General features: G+C 51.7%; 1 protein-coding gene across 1 annotated transcript; it reads right to left on the reverse strand.

Moving 5' to 3' along the window:
• Positions 1-10,954: 10,954 nt before the first annotated feature.
• LOC133901782 (subtilisin-like protease SBT1.8) lies at positions 10,955-13,914 on the reverse strand. The gene is made up of 2 exons (XM_062343273.1): positions 12,048-13,914; positions 10,955-11,766 (listed from the first exon to the last, which is right to left on the reverse strand). The coding sequence occupies exons 1-2, from the start codon at positions 13,696-13,698 to the stop codon at positions 11,096-11,098; spliced, it is 2,322 nt and encodes a 773-aa protein (XP_062199257.1). The 5' UTR covers positions 13,699-13,914; the 3' UTR covers positions 10,955-11,095.
• Between the last annotated feature and the right edge of the window lie 973 nt (positions 13,915-14,887).

The raw sequence follows: 14,887 nt of genomic DNA on the forward strand, positions 1-14,887 counted from the left end.
AGCATTTTGACATATTTTCTCAAAGGTGACGTTCAGTAATTTGTGTCCTTATTCTCTAAGGCAAACCAACTATATATTTCACAGATTAAAATAACTAACTCGTGGAACTCCACGGATGCAGACTTGACTGCGGCTAACCAGCATGAAGCTGCGCTCTATTGGGGGACGCATAACCCAATCAAGCAAACATCCAATAATGGAGACAAGCAATTACGGAGGTGTTTGGTTTGAGCAGTGAGATGGCTAGACACCCGGTTCTACCTTCGAACCTAACCCACTTATTTGGTTTGGAATGTTGGATCTTGATCACAACATTGTCAACAGTGGACTTGTAATATAGTGAGTGTAATGACTGCTTCTTGATATTAAATCAATTAGGTGGTCTTATTTATAGCTATACATCAACCACTCTAATCATCGTTACATTTATGTCACTTATCCATATGAATATTCTACTTGACACTAGCAATAATCATGGAATATTCCTGGGGTATTACAGTCAATGTGCATTTACAAAGACTTAACTAAACTTGACCCGTGTCGGGTCTCCCTTTGGGGCTGCTGGCGAATTCCTTCTAGTCATATTCTCACCAGATTATTGTTATCCCGCAAGTTCCTTCGGGGGTACGGCTCCGTTCTCTTATCGAATGTCTTTTTGTTGCATCCTTTCATCCTCCAGACTTCATGGTATCCTTTTGTCCTCTGGGCTTTTATCTCTGCTCTTCGCATGGGCTTCAGCCTTCACCTCGCATTTGGGATTCGCCTTCTGGGCTTCACTATCGCTTCTGCCCATCAGTCTTCAGGTGTTCCCTTCGGGATCATCACTTGCATCACCGGACCTCCAGTCTTTTGCCGTACGCCATTCGACCTAATCCTAGCAGAGCATAGTGAAAATATTTATGTCGCAATATTAGTCTTACTACTTTGCCTTTGGGATCGGCTGATGTGGCTGAAGTCAACGAATGGGGGCTAATATGGCACCACTCCCCCAACAGTAGCCCATTCGTGGTTTTGGTCCTAACTTTGGGAGGCCAAAACTGAGAATCTTTAGATAGTGGGGTGGTACCCCTTCTCTTAGTCCCCCCTCCTTCGGCCAACCAAAGTCAACCCCAAATTCAGCAGAATGTGCATGTGTTTCAGAAGAAATATAAATATATTGAGTAGAGCACACATAGTAATTTATCATGCATGAAATCAAAATAGGCACTTGGGATGGTGAAACCACATGTTAGGCTATCACTAGTTGAAGCCAAAATATGTTCTTTGCACGACCTATATACAATAGCTATTTGCAACACCAATACCGAATTACTAATTATCACCCTTTAGCGAGATGTACTACTTGAAGCTTGGCACAAACCAAGTGCGCGCTCGATGCCCATTGAGAGATTGCAGGAACACGCTTGACGATGGTCGAAGCTTGTGCTACCATTCGCACCGCCACATGTAGTATTTTGCCCTGCCATGGTGGTCCTGCTAGGTGAGGAAGTGGATGCAGTCCTTACAAAAATCCGCGAAGTCCTTCTCTTCCTGGAGCACATACCATGTGTCATTCCAACTCTGCAAAATAATTTTGCCGTGCAGTTTCGAGGCCTAGGGTCAGCCCACCCATGTCGAGAAGTTATTAATAATGTAGCGATTCGTGAAGCTGGACGATGCTCGTGGAGGTGAGACCCATTAGGTGTTCTCGGGAAGCAGGATCCATAGTTTGTTGTCGCAGAGAAGAAGCACTTGGCCTCCAGGCTAGATGACACGCTTGTTCTCTCCCCCTTTGGGCTATACCTTTGCCCAAAAGTCTTCTGGAGGTTCAGAAGCCTAGCCACCTTCGCTGCCACCATGACGCCTCCACAGCAGACTCCCCATACTTGAGGTAGTGGTCATGGCACGTGTCGGTGGATGAACACTACAAGCGGGGATCCTGAGGGACCCCCTTTGAGATTCGACCGGGGGGCTGATTCTGGATCTACCTCGTACGTGAGGTTAATGCAAATGTATAGGATCTAGGCGGGACGGATGATCGTCTGCTAGTAGGAGTAAATGCACAAGGGATTTAGACAGGTTCGGGCCGCACAGAGGCGTAATACCATACTTCTGTGTGTCTGATGTGTTATTAATGCTCTTGGAATGCCTTTCTCTGGATCTCTGTGTTACAAGGTTTTTTGGTCTATCTAACAAGTCTTGAGCTTCGATTTTCAAGTGCCGGTCTTTCTGAACTTGTCCAACCCCTAACTTCAACCTCGATCAGCCTTGCTTCTGGCTTCTAACTTCCTGGACCTAGCCTGTCTTTCTACAAAAGTGACTCCCCTATGATACCACCCTTGAGCATGTGAGGAGGAGCTAGCTGCTCTTGCTAAGGATACCCATGCTATTTTTGTGGCGATATCTGTGCTCCTTCGTGAGTTGGGCCTGAGTGACTGTTGGTGTCTCAGGAACCAGGGTTCCCCGAACCCCGAGGCCAAGCCAGTAGCCTGTCACATGGCACCACCTCACGAAGTCTCCTCCCGCGGGGAAAAAGACTGAGTCCCGGGAAGAGGGTGCTCGGGGAGGTGCACGACAACCCCCGAGCACCCTAGTCCCCCGGCGACCTTGAGAAGCTAAGTGCCAGAGAAGCTGAGTGCCAGGAGAGAGTGCTCGGGGCCGCGGGCGGCGGCCCCCGAGCACTCGGTTCTCCGAGGTTCCATATGGGAGTGCCCGGGAGAAAGTGCTCGGGGAGGCGAACAGTACCCCTGAGCACTCGGTCCCCCGGAGACAATAAAAGGAGTGCCCGGGCGAGAGTGCTCGGGGAGGCGAACAGTACCCCCGAGCACTCGGTTCCCCGGGGACAAGAAAAGGTGTTCTCGAGAGAGAGTGCTCGGGGAAGCGAACAGTACCCCCGAGCACTCGGTACCCCAACGACCCAGGAAGGCCCTCGAGGGGCCCACCGATGAGGTGTCAGCCAGCAAAAGGCCCAAGGCCGCATTTAAGGAGCGTGCGTGGCATGTCACCTCCAACTGCTCCCGCCGCGCACAGCGTCAGTTCCTGCCACGTTTTGGCAGAGAGGCGTGGGGTCATTAATTGCACAGGTCCCGTCCCGTGCCATCCGGCCCGTCTAAGGATGGCGCCACAGGGAGCGAGGCAATCCGCCTGTCGCGCTGCTGCGGCAGAGGAACGTGACAGGACGGGCACGTCGAGTTATTCTGAGGCTGCCCGGTGGGCCCTCCCCACGGTGTCCGTTGCCAAGCATTAATGGCGACGGGTGACCGGGCGTGTGGCATTTTTCCACTCCTGGTCACGTCGCCCAGAGGAAATGATGACGCCCATTCCATTTGTGGTGCCTTGGAGTTCGCGCCCTCCCGTGCGAGGCGCATGGCCGTTGGCATGTATTTGAAGAAGCCGGCAGAACAGCAGGAAGGGAGGACGGAGACACACGAGGAAAAAGAAAAGGGGTAGAGGAGGAATAGACGAACAACAGAAAAAGAAGAGGAACAAGGGAGTCCGGAGTCTAGGGTAGACAATCCTCCTTGTAACCTGCAACATCCTTGAGGGATTTCTTCACAAGGCATTCATAGAGTTCATACAGGAGTAGGGTATTACGCCTCCGCGTGGCCCAAACCTGTCTAAATCTCATCGCATTTATTTCTTCTCGCACTAGATCGCATTTACTTCCATTTATTTCTCCGACGAATATATTCAGGATCATCCCCCCGGCCGAATCTCTAAAAAGGGGTCTCTCGGGATCCCTGCGACCGGAGTTAATCCTCCGACAGTGACGCTCCTGCCTTCCGTTTGAAGCTGACCTCCAGGGTGCCCTCGGCTGGATCCATCGAGCTGCACTTTCCCTCAAGTTCGGCATGCACAACTTCAATTATTTCTATGTTGGAGCCTCCATCAAAGCCACGTTTGCCGCTTTGAAGTTTGTCGGGTGCTCCCACTTTGAAGCCCTTGGTGCGTCGAGCTATGAGTCGCTGACTCAAAGGTTGTAGATTGTAGCGTGAGGACAGCCGGCTGGAATTTCTTCCAGAAGTACTAGTACTCCCAGGGTTGAGCCAAAGCCTCCACTGGCACTTGGAATGTTTCGGCTAGTATGTAAGCTTCGGCGATTCATTAGACATCATCCCTTTGAGGCCCTTTGGCTCATCCAGTTCTTTGAAGTTGCAAATCCTTAGACACAACCACAGGGAAGCTCTTGAACTACGACCCTTCATGCGCAAAGCAAAGCTGAATACTCCTTTTAGGGAATTTATTTTCATTCACTTAGGGATTACACAAGGAGGTTGTCTCATTAAAAACCTTGCACCCCAGAAATGGGGCTTCCCCTGCAAGAAAAGAGTACAACTCAGAAGGCATATGCCTTTAAATTTGGCAAAAAATAAAAACATCCTAGCTAAACCTATCTATCAAAGAAAACAAACGAGGGGTGATCCTCGGACCTAGTACTTACGGACAAAATCCGCATTCCATGTCTGAGATAGTACTTCGCTTTCGAGATTGGCCAAACAATATGACACTGGTCTTCAAGACTCCATCACAATGAAAGGGCCATCCCACTTGGACTAGAGCTTCCCAACTGCTTCATGATTTAGCTTACGCTGGAGCACAAGGTCTCTGAGCTGGTATGTAGTGCCCCCGACCTTCTTGTCCACCCATCGCCTTGTCTCTTCTTGGTACTTTGCGAGATTTGCTGCTGCTACCAAGTGAGATTCTTTGTTGAGGGCCTTCAACAACGCTTCATCTCTGAATTTGGCAGACAAGATTCTCAAAGACTTAGCTCTAGCTTCTTCTAGGGTCATGGCCTCATCTCCAAATAATAGTCAGAAGGGTGTGAAACTCATAGGCCGAGTGATCGTTGTACAGAGGGACCATAAAACCTTCGGCAGTTCCCTCACCCATTTGCCCTTTGGTAGCCCTACCAGTCTCGGGCATGACCAAACCAACACCTCCATGTCCAAAGCCGCCATGGGCCAATAGAAACCTTGTAGAAACACTTTTTCTTTGAGGGCCCACATGAGACCCACACAACCACTATGCATCTCTCTAAGCAACTCTTTGACCTCAGCCTTCATCACACACCAGAGCAGAGGTGCGCACACCTCTTGTACAACCTTCTGTCAATGATTTGATAGCTTCGGGCCAAGTAGGTTATTCTCTTCGCTACTGCTTCATCTTTTCTTAATGTTTGCTCTTGAAGATATGCCAATAAGGGTGCTCGCCAATCTTGCTCTATTATCATAGCAATACTTGTCAAGGCTTCGTCAGTTCCTATCATGGGGGCTTCAAGAATCTCATATAACACTTCATAGAACAAGGGGGTACCCTGAGTTGTAGTCTTCGCCAAGGCATTTGCTTCCTGTTTTCCCCTTCTTGGTATGGACTTTAATGTGAAACTCGAGAAGTGCTTTTACATCCTGATTACCGATTGAAGTACTTGGCCAACTCTAGGTTCTTCGCTTGATAGGACTTGTCTACTTGGTTCACCACGTGCTGTGAATCCATCTTTACTATTGCGTGTTTTACCCATAGGGCTCTCGCTTCCGAAGGCCCAGTAGTTTTACTTCGTATTTTGCTATGTTGTTTGTGGCGTCAAACCAAAGCTTGGCGGCATAGAATAGCTTCGACCCCCCAGGCGATGTAATCATGGCTGTCGTGCCTACACCAGAAAGTCCCCAAGCTCCGTCAGTGTTCATGGTCCATATCTGGCTAGGCTACGGTTCCTTCAATTCTGTTGCCCTGAGCGTCCAATTTGTGACAAAAATCTACCAATTCTTGTGACTTTATGGTTGTGTGGGCCATGAAGGTAACACATAGTTGTGAGAGCTTAGCTGCCCATTTGCTAATGCACCCAGTGGTCTCGCGGTTCACAAAGATGTCCTTCAGAGGGTACTAAGTCAGGATTGTGATTGGTTGAGCTCTGAAGTAAAGCTTCAGCTTCCTTGATGTCATGACTACTGCATGGGCCATCCTCTCGCGCTTGGTGTACATCTCCTTCGTGCTATTTAGTGCCTCTGAGACGAAATAGATCGGTACCTGCTAAAGATTCACCACATTTTTCTTTCCCTGAACCAAAACAACGCCAATAACTGAGAGTGTTGTTGCAACATACAACAACAATCCACTACCAGTCTCTGGACTAGCCAGTGTGGTTAGCTTCAACAAGTGGCTCTTCAGGGTTTGAAAGCTACCTACTGCTTGTATGTCCATATGAATGGGTCCAACCCTCTGAGGACCCAAAGAAATGGCAAGCTCTTCTTCGCGGATCGGGCAATGAAGCGGTTCAGCGAGGTCGCCTTTCCAACTTGGTGTTGAATGTCCTTGAAGAACTTTGGCAGTTTCATGTCCATGATAGCTCATATTTTTCCCTATTTGCTTCAATGGCTCTCCGAGATACCAGGCATCCCAACAACTGACCCGAACGGACACCAAAAACATACTTTTCTAGGTTCAATCATAAGCCTACCTTCCGAAGGATGGCAAATGTGTCTTCCAAGTTGACTCCATGGTTCCCTTCACAGTGGCTTCGAACCACGATGTCATCAACATACGTGGCTACGTTGTGGTCTATCTGTGTGCACAGGATCTTGATTACTAACCACACGAAGATGGCCCTGGCGTTGTGAAGGCCTAACGACATCTGGACATAAAATTAAGTCCCAGAAGGCATGATGAAGCTTGTTTTCGCTTCGTCCTCCTTAGCCATCCAGTCTTGATGGTACCCAAAATATGCATCGCGGAAACTCATTAGCTCTGATCTTGTGGTTGTTCAGGTGGGAAATCGTCCGTTGGGCACGCTTGTTCAGGTCAGTGAAGTCTACGCACATACGTGACTTGCCGTTGTTCTTTTTCACTATCATTGGGTTCGCCAACCACTCTGGGTCTATGACCTCGCAAATTACTCTTGCTGAAAGGACCTTCTTAACCTTGTCCCAAGCAGCCTCTTGACGATTAGCATACATCCTTTGGAGCTTTTGCTTCTTGGGTTTCACTTTCGAAGACACATTCAGGCTATGTTCTATCAACTCCCTTGGTACCCTTGGCAGGTCCTGAGGTTACTAGTGAAGGTGTCTTTGTTGGCCCGGAGGGTACACAATAGCTTCATCTATTGTTCCGGTAGCAATTCGGTACCTATGTGCACACACTTGTCTTTGTTCCTAGGGCATGACCATGCTCTATCCTTCGGGCTATGACTTGATCTCCCCCCACACACAGAGAACACCCTCCGAGCTGAGCATCTTCGTACATAGGTAGCAATGATTGATGACTGCACCGAATTTAGATAGCATCCCCCTCCCGAAGATGTCATTGTATTAGTAAGGGACATCCACCACATCAAACAAGATGCTTTCTATCTGTACTCCTTCTCCCCCACCAAAGGAAATTGGGAGTGAAATCCACCCGAGAGCTTCGATAGGCCTTCCTCCAAAGCCTTGCAGTGGGGTCCCTACAGGTTGCAAGCGGCTCCTAGGGATGCCTATTTGATTGAAGGCTTCTGCAACAAGAGATCCATTGAATTGTCTCCATCAATCAATACCTGATGCACCTTGGACCCAAACACATTTGTGGAAATCATGAAGGCATTCGTATGCGGGTAGTCGAGGACCTGCAACTATTTTTGAGCAAAAGTGATTGGCTAGTGAGACCACCGAGACTTGATGATTGGGGAGCTGGTTCCCATGTGATTGACCCTTCACACATACTCCCTTCGTTGCCTTTTGGACTTGAAGTCATAGCTAGATCCCCAAGAGATAGGCTGGGAGTGACGCGAAGGGGGCGCTCTGGTCCAGGCCATTGGATAGTAAGATGGATGAGAAACCATGGAAGTAGAACCAAAGTCTGGGCCACCTCACGCCTCCATATGGTGCACCACTCGAGGATCACAAGAAGGCTTGGAGCCATGCAAAGGATTAACTGCTTTACCCTTCCTTCAAGGCTACCACATGGGAGACATGACTTAGTAGTATGGCTAGCATCTTTGCCGTGCACTATGCAGTATAGCGAGCGGGGTCGCCCGGTGCGCACCCATGACCCCTCGTTGAGCTCACACCTCTTTGCTTGCTTCAGTCATGTCCTTCTTCAATGTTGAGCACACTTTGCTTGTGACCCCTTGACTGGTGGGAATGATGATGATGAGATTTGTGCTTATTCGAGGACCGGTGGGTCTCCCTCTGATGTTCCTCCTTCTCTTTCTCGCAAAGCACTCTTTCCTCATCTGTCTTGTGACTTCGGTCCTCCAAGGTCAGCTTATTGGTGTACCTCTGAAGGTTGTCCTCTTTGACCCTCAAGTACTCTTTCATCTTAGTGAACAATTCATCGACGTCCTTGACCTTTTTCTGGGCTAGGCATGACGCCAATGCCCCCGACTGGAGCCCCTATCGTGCAGCATCTATCACAGTGTCATTGTTGAGGCCCTTCACCTGGCACTTCACATGCATGAAACACTGGATGAACTCCTTTAGACTCCCGCCTTCCTTTTGGTTTACTGCAAACAAATCCCCAATGGGGACTAGGGTCGCGTAGTTGCCTTGGAAGTGCAAGAATAATGCCTCTCGAAGTTGTTCCCAAGAAAATATTTTTCTCGGAGAGAGGGAGGTGTACTATGAGAGAGCAATTTCCTTGATAGCGAGGACAAAGGCCTTAGCCATGGTTGAGTCATCTTCCCCGGCAGATTCCACCATGACTTTAAAGCTAATCATGAACTTTCTAGGGTTAGTTTTGCCATTGTACAGGTCCTGTCATGGCATTTTGAACCCTAGGGGCCACAGACGTGTTTGCATGCCTAAAGACAGTGGAGAGGTTTGGTCTACTACCCGCATACGGAGGGGCTCCTCCGTCTATCGCCGATGAGCCACCTCTGAGTCCCTACATTCACATAGTCCCACCGAAGGCCCTTGCTGAGAGGACATGAACTACCGAAGGGACTTGAGCTCTTCGCGTAGCTCCTGAATCTTCTTGTTAGCTTCCTCCACTTGATGTTTGTACTACGCGTCGTTGCCTTCATGGGCTCTAGCTCTGTGGTCCCCTTGGACGTTTGGTGCAGGCACACGATCCTCCCGAACACTCGACGTGGCCGCTCGATCCTCTTGAGTGCCCAATGCAATCACCTCAGATGTTCCTGCTCCACCTTCTCCAACCCTGCCGACTCCAGATACCTCAACTCGGAGGGGGGAGGGAGGGTCTCTCAAAGCTCCAACACCTTCAATCGTCACGGCTTCTACTTGCTGCGAAGGTGTGGTTGAACCGCCTTCAACATCCTCAGCTTCATGCACTCTTCCCTTCGTAGTCTTCAGTGGCACGATGGATCATAACATGGTCATGGGTTAGATCCGCATGGACATCGCCAAATGTTAGGATCTTGATTTCAAAAATATGAACAATGGACTCATAATAGTGAGTGTAATGACTATTTCTTGATATTACATTAGTTAGGTGGGGGTATTTATAGCCATACATCAACCATCCGAATCACCATTACATTTATGTCCCTTATCCATAGGAATATTCTACTTAACACTAGGAATAAGAATAAATTCCTCTTGTACCACTGAAAAGTCAGTCAATTCCTTGATGTGTCAATTTCATGGGGATCTGAACCCACATATCATTGACACATCCAGTGGTAAATAAGGGATTGAGTGAACTTTCAATGGAAAATAAGGAATTCCCTTGAATAAGAATAATCCCATAATATTCATAGGGTATTAAAGTCAATGTACATTTACAAAGCCTTAACCTTACTAAACCCGACACGTGTCCCAAGGGACCCACGTCGAGTCTCCCTTCGAGGCTGCTAGCGAATTCCTTCTGGCCATCTTCTAGATAGATTATTGTTATGCCGCAGATCCCTTTTGGGGTATGCCTCTATTCTCTAATCAAAGGTCTTTTCGTTGCATCACTTCGTCCTTCGAGCTTCGTGGTATCCCTTCGTCCTCTAGGTTTTGATCTCCACTCTTCGCCTCGCGTCTGGGCTTCACTATCGCTTTCGCCCTTCAGTGTTTCTTTCTTCATGTGCTCTCTTCGGCATCATCACTTGCATTGTCAGACCTCTAGTCCTCCATCATACACTATTCAGCTTAATCCCTAAAGAGCATAATGAAAACATTTCTATTCCGACATTAGCCTTGCTACTTTATTTTTGGGGTTGCCTAATGTGACCAAAGTCAATAAATGGGGGCCAACATGATACCACTCCCCAAATAGAGCTAGACAGGAGGACGTCAAGGGTGGTCGGGAGCATAGAGAAGCAGCTTGCAGGCGGTGTTGCAGCTAGGGATTTTAATTTTCAATTTTACAAAAAAAATTCGTTTAAGACTGAAATTCGCGATATTTCATCGAAATTTCAATCATTTTTCTTCCTTTGTTTTTTAGTCCTCATATATCAGTAAAAGAAAATTTCAGAATTAGATATTTTGTTCCCATCGAAATTCTCAAAATTCATAGAATTTCACCAAATTTTAGGCAAAATTCTAATCCCTGATTGTAACAGTGGGTAGAGAAAAGATGGCATGCGGGTGTGCGATAGTGGGTTATAGGTCAACCTGCTGACCTATAACATTCCTGGGTAAGTAGGCTTTAAGCTGGGCTTGAAGTCGTAGGCTCGCCTACCTGGCCCATTGTGAGTGACTTATGCTGCTTCAAAGCTCAGCAGAGAAGATTGGGGAACAGCGCCCGCTGCTTTGCTGGGCTTCGCAGCCGGCCCACTAGCCCATTCCCCATTCCAAACTTTTTTTTATATATTTTTAATAAAAATTACAAATATATATGATTGTCTTAAAATATTGCAAATCTAGCAAAGTTATATTTTGCTCCGTGTGCAGTAGTACAAAACCGAACACGGGCAGGAGCTATTTTTTTAAAAAAAAGAAGGAGCTGATTATTTTTTATTAAGAGATACAGTAACTTGCTGGGCTGGCAGCTGATACAACGAATCACTTCGCGCTGAAGAAATTCCGAATTGGTGAATCACTAAGCTGAGAAATAGATATATCAAGCAAATTCAGATCATTATTGATGGGCGCCTTGCTTCGCCTTAAGACAGAATTTTTCCGGCCGCCGGAACACTGCCATCATCACTGCCGATCACTCCGCCGGCACGGCGGAATGCTGATCTAGTTAACGATCAGTGCTACATCCCCCACGTATAAGATATCGGGCTCCGAACCTCGTGCTCGTCGCTGCTCCACGTCAGCCACCCGAACGCGGCGGGATCCATGGGGCCCCGGGCGTTCGCCGACCTGAACGCGATGGTGTACCTGAGCTTGTCCCCGGCCCGCTTGAACACAAGCCTCGCCGGCTTGACGCTCACGCTGACGTCGCTTGGACCGGCGACCCTTACGGTGTACGTGGCCCCGGCGTCCCCGACGTTGGTCAGCTCTCGCCGGTACTTCACGGTGCTGCGCGACCTCCGGGCGAACACGACAGAGAAGGACGGGTAGTTGAGGTCCCCGGGGCTGGACAGCTTGCGCGTGCACGTCACGTTCGGCGCCGCCGCCGAGATGGCCTGGATCTGCTGCGGCGAGACGCCGACGGTGCAGAGGAAGGCCACGTAGTCGTCGACGGAGGCGTCGTAGACGAGGCCCGGGGAGAGGGCCCTGACGGGGTCCACGTGGCCGGAGCCGAAGGACCACGGCGTGGCCGTGGCGTTGGTCGCGGCGTCGAGGAGGGGCAATTCGGTGTTGTCCACGGTGTAGGCGGTGGTCATGAGCGCGGACTTGATCGCGCTCGGGCTCCAGTCTGGGTGCGCCGCCTTCACGAACGCCGCGAGGCCGCTGATGTGCGGGCACGACATGGATGTCCCTGTATCGCCGAATGTGTGTCAGAACGTCGTGCAGCTCACGCCTGTCGATTGTCGAGCATATCACGATTTTGATGCATGCGAACTGCACTCAAAAGCTAACGACATCATGGCAAAAAAAGGCAAGCTGCTACCTAAAAGCGATCCCAGTAATAATAACGTTCAAGCACGGCTACTAGCTAAAGAATCGATTTTGACCATGAGGACCGTAAAGCTGAGTTGTCTGCAGTAAGCAACAGAGTCAGTTCGACAGTAGTACAGAGGAAGCAACGTGTGTACTAACCTGACAGGATGTTAAACGGCGACCGCCGCTCGTCGGCGATCAATCCGGTCGGCCCGAGGGACCCCGTCCACCCGGCCAGGATGTTCACCCCCGGCCCGATCACGTCCGGCTTGAGCAGCTGCGGCACCTGCCTGTTCGGCCCACGGGAGCTGAACGCGGCCACCACCGGCGCCGGGCGCACGTCGAGTGCGGTGCCGGCGAAGGTTAGCGCCACCTCCGCGTTGGCGTCCGTCTCCACGTACCTCCGTATGGCGTCGCCGCTCTTGGCGCCGACGGCCACTGCCGGGAGCAAGTGACTGTCCGCCACGATCTCCTCGCCGCTCTCTGCGGTGTTCGCGAGCACCATCCCGACGCCGCCGGCCTGCTTCACTACCTGCCCCTTCTCCACCCTCGGGTTGCCGCCACGGTCACACAAAACCACTTTGCCCTTCACCGCCGCGGCGTCCAGCGTGCCCGCCATGCAGAGCTTGCTCGCATTGCTGCCCGCGCGGATGCCCTTGTTGTACACAAGAGGGAACTTGTCGTTACCGAGCCCGTCGCCGGAGTAGAGCGACATGCCGGCGTGGGTCTCGCCGTTGCCTAGCTCGGCGTACGCCGGGAAGTTCCGGTCTAGTGTTCCTGCGCCGACCGTGATTATCCACGGAGCGGTATTCACCAGGGATGACGGTGACGGACCGCTGTTCCCCGCAGAGCACGAGACTATGATGCCGCGGCGGGTGGCCGCGAGCGCGCCGATCGCGATGGGGTCGCGCGAAAGAGGGATCGCGCCGCCGCCCAGAGACAACGAGAGCACGTCGACGCCGTCTTCGATGGCATGCTCCATGCCTGCCAGAATGTCGGAGCTGAAGCACCCCTGCCTCCAGCACACCTTGTACGCCGCGACGCGCGCCCCAGACGCCATGCCCCGCGCCGTGCCAGACGCGTACCCGAGGAGGCTTGCGTCTGCCACGACCACCCCGGCCGCGGTCGACGCGGTGTGCGTGCCGTGCCCGTCATGGTCCCTTGGCGACATGAGGCCGGGGCTGATGCGAGAGCCATTTCCGCCGCCCGACGAGAAGCCTCGGAAGAAGGCGCGAGCGCCGATGAGCTTGCGGTTGCACATCGAGGAGGGGAAGTCGGCGGCATTGGTCTCGCAGCTCCCGCGCCACCGCGACGGCACGGGTCCCAGACCGGTATCGCCGAAGCTGGGGCTCTCGGGCCAAACGCCGGTGTCGAGCACGCCTATGATGACGTCCGAACTCACGCCGTCCGCGTCAGGAGCGTTGTACGGCGGGAGGTGGAGGAACGAAGGGGAGCGCGTGGTGTGGAGCGGGAGGAGGACATCCTCGTGGACCGACGCAACGGCGGGGTGGCTGCGCAGCGCGGCGACGTGGGACGGGAGGAGGCGAGCGGCGAAAGCGGACGGCGCGGCCGTGGTGTACGAGTAGAGGAGGTGGCGCGACGGGTCCAAGGAGAGAGAGTCGAGGTGGGCGTGGTGCCAGTGCAGGTGCGTGGCGTAGGAAGACGGCTTGAGTACGGGGTTCAGATAGACAATGTAGGTTGCCGCGCCGGCCTCGACGTCGGCGCCGGAGCCGAGGGCATACGAGGAAGCAAAGAAGAAGAACGAGAGCAGGAGCAGAAGGACAAAGGGTGGTTCCTGCATGGGGAGCATGGCGAGCTTGGACCTTGGAGTGTGGAGGGAGTGGAGTGAGAGTCAGTGCGAGTCGTTTGGTTCAAATAAAGAACCAGATGGCATCAACCAAAGCACTTTAGACACTAGACACTGCCGGAAATTTACTACCCCTTTTGAAACTTCGCTACGTACGTCAACAACTCCTGACCAAATTTTATTGCGCCATTTGTGCAAGTAAAGCACATCGGCCGATCTGCTCCATCGTCCCCGGTCAAGTGTCGCACGTATATATAGCACCACCGTCCACAGGAAATGGCACGTACGTGTGACATTCCTCGCCTACAGACGTGCAATTGTTGGTTGGTGTCAACGTCGACTTTCCCGCGGTGCTATACACTGCACGAGCCGGCCGAACAATGAGGTAAAGGCGCATTATCCACCGGGCTGCCCATCATGCATGTCCGCCTCCGTCCTCCACGCCTTGACGCGATGCCCGCCTTTACAAGCGGCACGGTCCGCGGCCGCGCACGTACGCCGCGGCCGTGGTCGCCGTCTTGCCTCGCTGTATCGCCGGGCGCGCGTGGAGGGATTAGATTCGCGCTGCCCGTAGTGGGAGGCGTGGACAGTGGAGGGAGCAGCGCCGGTGCGCAGCTGGGCGCCGTGCCAGTGCGCGCGTGGGGCGCACGGAGCACGCGCCTGGCTCGTCGACCTCGGGCGCGGCCAGTGCGTGCGATCGAGTTGGCGAGGGACGTCCGGCATGGCATTCCTTTCGCCTCAGATATTGCGTCGCCCATGCCTCCACTTTCTCGGGCGGAGCACCGCGTGGCGCCACGATTCCTTGCCTCGCGATGTGGCGGTAGCTGGATTCTGTTGCGAAAGCAGGCGCGAGCCCATGCACTTTCTCTCGGCCTTGAGTCTGGTACTGATGCTGGACATCGTAGTCATGGGATATTTAAGTGTGTGATCACCCACCATGAGTATTCACAATTCAAGCAATGGTGCCATCTCTGATAACTGATAAAGTTGCGCTGTGACTTATCGAGAGTGAATCACTGAAGATTGGGGAATGGATACTAGTACTGTGCCAAGTGCCAACATAGCTTTGCAGAGGAGCAACAATTCATGGGGACAGTGCTACAATGTCTAGCAAAGCACGACAGCCCTTCCAGTTTTGACTAGCAGAACGGGAAAAGACGACGTCTGATGACATTTTGCCCTATTGGGATGC

The sequence above is a fragment of the Phragmites australis genome, chromosome 20 (assembly GCF_958298935.1).
Source record: "Phragmites australis chromosome 20, lpPhrAust1.1, whole genome shotgun sequence".
NCBI lineage: Eukaryota > Viridiplantae > Streptophyta > Magnoliopsida > Poales > Poaceae > Phragmites > Phragmites australis.